This window comes from Stegastes partitus, unplaced genomic scaffold (assembly GCF_000690725.1).
Source record: "Stegastes partitus isolate 25-593 unplaced genomic scaffold, Stegastes_partitus-1.0.2 Scaffold632, whole genome shotgun sequence".
NCBI lineage: Eukaryota > Metazoa > Chordata > Actinopteri > Pomacentridae > Stegastes > Stegastes partitus.
Window position 1 is genome coordinate 209,393 of NW_007578363.1, and position 6,382 is coordinate 215,774.

At 43.2% G+C, this 6,382-nt stretch overlaps 1 protein-coding gene across 1 annotated transcript in view; it reads left to right on the forward strand.

The window, feature by feature from the left end:
• ptprt (protein tyrosine phosphatase receptor type T) overlaps window positions 1-6,382 on the forward strand; it is a gene marked incomplete at its 5' end in the record, with an annotated part of 345,648 nt that overhangs the window by 171,382 nt on the left and 167,884 nt on the right. Inside the window, 2 exons of the mRNA XM_008289688.1 lie at window positions 4,154-4,355; window positions 4,836-4,869. Of these exons, the coding sequence (XP_008287910.1) occupies window positions 4,154-4,355; window positions 4,836-4,869 (236 nt within the window). The remainder of the gene's footprint in view (window positions 1-4,153; window positions 4,356-4,835; window positions 4,870-6,382) is intronic.

Below are 6,382 nucleotides of genomic sequence, written 5' to 3' on the forward strand. Positions count from 1 at the left end.
TGCTCTTGACTTTGATCCAGTTTGGTTTCATCTGGAGCTTTGTGAACTTCTCTTGGATGCGTCCGAGGTTTTTTCGGCATATTTCTAGCTACTCTAAATCTCCATCCGTTATCTTAGAGACAGACAACCAAGCACACTCACATTCACACCTACAGACAATTTAGAATTAACCTCAGCATGTTTCTGGACCTTGTGGGAGGAAGCCGGAGAACCCGGAGAGAACCCACGCTGCACGGGGAGAACATGGAGACTCAGAAAGATCCCGGGTGTCCTCACCGGGACGTGAACCGGTGACCTTCTTGCCCGACTCTAAACCCGTCGTTGCTATTTAAGGTAAAATTCGAAGCTAAAGATCCAAACTTTTCTTCCTCCGGGCCTCTTAAATCTTTAGCGTAGGACGAACTAACGCCGCAATCGACGAAATGTAAAATGACTAAAGCTCTGCCACAACACTTTGCTCTTGATTGCTTCCCTTTTTTTAATCCAGTTTTGGTTTCATCCGGAGCTTCGTGAACTTCTCTTCCGAGGTTTTTCTTTTGGCATATCTCTAGCTGCTGTGCGCCGCTCTAAACCCGTCGTTGCTATTTAAGGTAAAATTCAGAGCTAAAGATCCAAACTTTTCTTCCTGCGGGCCTCTTAAATCCTCAGAACTGTTCCATAATGGAGGACGGTGGAGGAGGAAGAGCGTCTCTTTGCAGCAGCGGCGGCTTAAAGCGTCGGAATAATCTTTGTCTTTTATTCGATTGATCCTCCTCCACGGATGTTTTGGAGAGTGGCTTCTGGTTGGTCTTAACACTTATTTTACACGTCTTACAATCCTTTAATTTTTTAGTAGTTTATCTTACTAAATGCTCTTTACCCCGTCCTGCTTCTTGCACACTTTTTTTTGTCGCTGCCCGTCTGAACACTTCGCTCGACTCCGGCTGTTTTAAAACGTCGGGGATTAACTACGACGCCCGCTGACATACGGCGACTCGGCTTCTTTCTCAGGTCGCTGGCAGTGAAAACGAAAGAAAGAAAATCCAAACTTGGGTCTTTGGAGCGTTTACTTTGGCCGAGTAAGAGCTCGACAGGGTGGACACTGAAGTATAAGTGAGATTGTAGCAGAAAAATGGGACCTTCTGACCTCAGAAATGGTCGAATAGAAGAAAAGCAGCCACACAAACGGTAATCATCGGCCATAATGATGTCAATTATGTTACATTACGTTCAATACGGAAGGTATTTTTTTGCTCAAAGCAGCATAAATTGTACCTTTCCAGAGACATTGGGAGCATTCTCGAGGCGAACGTCTTGCTCCGGGGCCACCTGAGCCACGTCCATTTCAAAGCAGTCTGCATCTCGAAAGAATTAAGAAAATAACGTGGGTGCTCCGTGTGCCCGCTGCAGGTTCAGCTTGTGTGTTCCCAACCTTAGCAAAAAAAAAACCAACAAAAGGAACTTGGAAGCATTTGAATGACGCTTGTGTCTACTGAGCATCCTAATAAGACGACGTTTTGTTCCGAATGAGGACAACAATGTGGATGAACTTCAGAAAGTACCCCAGATAAGGAGGATTTTTAAGGACCAGGAGGTAAAGTGGAACCAGATTTAACGAAACGTTTCCAGAGTTTGCTGCATCCCATTTTACAGCCAGTGAACGAGCATCCTTTCCTCCCGTTTCTCTTTCTTTTACTCCTCGTATTTCTTCTCTTTCGTCCACATCAGCGCCGCCGCCGCCTGCAGGCCCGGTCGTAGCTGCTTTTGATTTCAGTCTGTTAATGGAGAGACGAGGGCCGAGTGAAGATCCTCCTCCTTCACGCTCACCTCCATCCCTCCCAGCGAACTGTTTTACGCAAACATCCGTCGCTTGTTATCGCTTCGTCTTCGCTGCTCTCTCCAGCGATTCTTTTCTCGCTTCGTTGCGCTTTTTGTCACAACAGCGAGAGTTTATCATTCAGATTGAGAGCGATGATGTAAAATACAAAGGTTTGTTGCGTTAAGTCTTAGTCTCGCTCCGTTCTTCTGCACTTTAACAAGCGCCGCATCTTTCTGCGAGTCGGTTTAACCTCGTCCAAGTCTGCGCTTGGGCGGCTGACCGGAGTACAGGGCGACAGGAAGGGCAGATCCAGTCCAAACCGGAGAGTTTAGCCATCTTAAAAACGCCACTTCACCGATTCCCGCTCAATTATTTCTCTGTCTCAGCTCCAGTATTTGTTCGTTTCAGAGCTGACGTGAGTCGACCGTTTCTATTTTTGCAGCCACACTCAGAAAAAAAAAAAATCTTTCTTCTGGGAGTTTCTCGGCTTAACAGTGCTGCCCTCGCATCCTGTTTGGTACCAAGAAATCAAACCCAAAACAAACAAAAGACAAAACCAGTTCCAGGGTCCTGCAGCTTTTTTTTTTTAGAAAGCGTTCTGGTTGGGTTTCACCTCGCCTCCACCCTTTCTCACGATGCACTTAGAGTTTTGGACACGTGCACGAAATGAGTTGAATTGCTTTTAATGTGTGTTTTTTCTTTCTCTTTTCTCTCCCACCACTCAATATCCTTTTGTACTGACTGTCATTCGCGGTGACAGCTGTCCTCCAGCGTTTCACCGTACGCGTCTGTGTGTGTGTCCGTGTGTGCAGTCATTGATGGTTTTTTTTTTTGCCGGTAGCAACACCGTGACTGACATTGACGGGTCTTTTAACAGGAGAACTATTGAAGTGTTTCTGCCAGTTTAGCGGCTATGGGTCAATTTGCTCAATTTGTTCCAGTCTCAAAGTGGAGATCATGGGGAGAAACATAGACGTATTGTAAAGAGCCGGCGTGGCTTCGGCTCTAAAGGGGGAAAAAAAAAATAAAAAATTGATTCGCGTGACGTTTAACAGACGATTTAATAAGTGGTGATTGATTGGGTGGATTTGCTGCAGTGTGACGGTGGAGGTGGGGGTCGAACTGTGAAGGTTACCGCCGGAAATGGCAAATAAACGAGTGGTTTTCCAACAAAACAAGGACGTGTTTCGATGTTCTGTTCATTTGCAGCGAACCGTAATTTATGAAATTCAGGTTGCGTCCGTCCTTGATCGGCGGCGACGTCGCTAAGGATTGTAAGCGACTCCTCAATTCCCCTCAGTGCTGTAACGCCTTTTACTGACTGTTTTGTCATTATTTGGTTCTGCAGACCAGAACTCATTGCTCTGGTTTGCCCTCAGCGCTGTCGGCTTAGCAGAGTTAACGAAAGAGAGCTAAAAAACAAGATGAATGTTGGATCGGTCCAAATGAAGATTCAACTTTTTGCATGTGTAAAAATCAAACTGAATTGTGAGCGCTTAGGTTCGATCATGCATCTGTTCATTTTGGGTTCATGCATTTTTTTGTCTGTAGAATAACTGCTTTGTGTTAGCGGAGTGACTAGCGTAGCATGTTTGAAGATATATTTACTTCCACAAAAGGACTTAAAAAAATTTTTTGGGGCTTTAAAAGGTTGGTCTCATCATTTATTATTCGGTAACTGATTGGAATCTGGATGAACTCCATCATTTTCTCCATACTGTAGACTGTACTGAATCTGACAATTACCTTGCAAAAGTGAATTCAGTTGAAATCAACAAATTTCCCAAAACAGATGTTTGCTAATAATAATTTTTAAAAAGTTAGTTAAGAAGACTTATAACAATTTCAAGATTATTCATTTATTTAAACTAATTTAACCTCTTAAGACCTGGCATCAGATTTTGTGTTATATTACCACAGTATTTCTTTTTTTCTTTTTTTTCTTTTCTTATTTTATTTTTATTTTCTTATTGTTGTTTGTTTTTGTACCTTTTTAAGAATATTTTTAAAAATATTTTATACATATAATTTTTAAAATATATATATTTTTATTTTCCTTGTTTATTTATTTTTATTCTATTCTATTTCGATCAGATTAAATGGCAAAGAGAAATTAAAAAAATAAATAAATAAAAAAAGCATATGAAACAAGAGCTCCGGTCTTAAGAGTTTAAGTTAATCTTCACAAATCTGTACAAAAACATTGAAGCTAAACTCATTCCTGCAGCCACAAGGAGCTGACACAACCAATCAACGCAACGATGATGCTAAGCTAACTATTAGCATCGCTGACGTTCTTCCATCTACACTAAAGCAGAAGCCTATAAAACCCTTTTCCCCCCCGTCTGCCTCCAGATCACCTACAAGGCCCTGAGCTCGTTGGACCCCAGCGCCGATCTGACGACCCAGCGAGGACGAGTGTTCAAGCTGATGAACGAGACCCACCACCTGTTCGTGGGACTCTACCCGGGGACCACCTACTTCTTCACCCTCAAAGCCTCCACCAACAAGGGCTTCGGGCCGCCGGTCACCACCCGCATCACCACCAAGATCGCCGGTAAATGACGCCTCTGAAACCATCAAGTTCTTGTTAATGTGTTTGCTACGAGCAGCAGGTTTGTTTGTTGGCCGGCCGGCTGGTGGGCCGACGTCGCTTTCACTGTGAATCCTTGTTTTTCTGTTGTTTGTCTTGGTCCGTGTGAGCGACTGTTTTCATCTGACTTTGTCTGTCCATTTGTAACCCGCCTCGGTCTGTAGAAAATGTCAGCGGCGCCGCGACAACAACAACAACAACAAAAAACAACTTTTGTGGCGAGAGCTGTGAAGTGTCCTCACATTTCTTTATTCTTCAACACGAGGACTCGTCCGTTCCTATTCCAGGAGGCTGTTGTTTAAATGACAGAATGATGGATGCAAAATAAAAAGCCTTCCTCCCGATGCCCTTTATGAATCCATCCTTTTTCTCCTCCATCCCAGCCACTTCCTCCCCAATCTCCCGTTTCATCCTCTCCTCCTACCTTCTTGTTTTTCCGTCCAGACTTTGGGAAAAACTTGCATGCAGGATCTAGAACGTAAGGAGGTTTCGTGACATCTTCATGTTTAAATACGACTTTATACGAGTTATCACCTCCTTCTATGTGCACTGAGGAATCTATAGTTCGAAGGTAATCCAAAGAGAGCTTATCGCGTCTGTTTATTAATCTCATTACAAACTTTATCACTTCACTTAATCCACATGTGATACGAAGCGGAGACAACAGCAGACAAGTCTTTTCATATCCATCCACGTGTTTGGGGGAAAAGTGGCCTCGCGTTGATCCGTCTTATTCTGAAAAGTCAGAACGTCTTTCCTGTGTGTCGTAGCGAGAAACTAACTCAATTAATGCCTTTGCAGTAAATAAACTAAAATAATGTCAGTTTAGGAATGTGTAAAAGTCAGAAATGTCCTCTGATTTATCTGAAAATCTGACTTTTGCAGAGAATTTTATACCTTCGTGTGACACATCTCACTCAAATAATCAAACAATTTGCCTTAAAAGCTGAAACAGTGCTGCGTTATGATGCCTAAAACAGTATAAATATGTAAAACTTTCATCAGCCCATTAGAAGTGATGCTTAAATATTAAATCACTGCCTCATTCTTGCACAGATTTATGCATGAAACGTGGATTTTGCTTTATTTTAATCACAGCAAAGATGAAAATGCAACTTTCAGTCAAATAATAGTCACAAATTTTGTGAACTAAACTCAGCACAAGTCAGTTTCTCTGTCGTTAAACACTGATTAAACTGTCGTCAGCGTCGTCGTATCCGTTGGCGCCCGCGGTGACCTTTATCGTGACCTTTCCTCCGTCGTCCTTTCAACTCTTAACAACTTGTTGCTTCGAGGAAAAAAAACAACAACAAAGAAAGAAGAGCGTCGCTTCCACACATGACAAAAACGTCTCCTTCCCCAAATGTCACGCCATCCCCGATCTTCATTATCTCGTTCGGGGATGAAGAGGTTTCAGTGATGGACAGAGGAGGAGGAGGGGCTGTTGTTAATACCCTAAATGCCACACCAATCAGCGAGGAGAAGCGTTGACGCTTAACTCGGACGGACGTTCGCGCCGCACCTCCGACACGAGATGCGAAATTAAAAACCCCGAGCGTAATGAAATGCTTCGGGATCGTCTGTCGGCTCTTTGCAGCACCTGATGAGTGGAAATAAACAAAATAAGCAAACGTCGGAGCAACGGAATGTGTTTTTCATATCATGTGTTTTTTATTGCGGTGTTAAGTCGAGAGTCTGACATCCTGTTCTTTGATATTAACTCCAGAGCTTCTCTTGACGTGTGCACACATTTGCAAACCTGGAGACGCACATCTCATATTGTTTTATCACCAGGAAACATTTTCTGTCTGCCTCCCATCACTTTATTACCCTGACATTCTTCTTTTCTTTTTTTTAAACCAGCTTCACTGAGCCTCTGCATATTACATGATATTGAGAAGTTGACGTGACTGCTGTCAGGAACGCTCGTGATCGTCGGTTGGGATGAATGTTTTATTTAGCAGGAAGTTCCTACAAGCTGCTCGCCAACC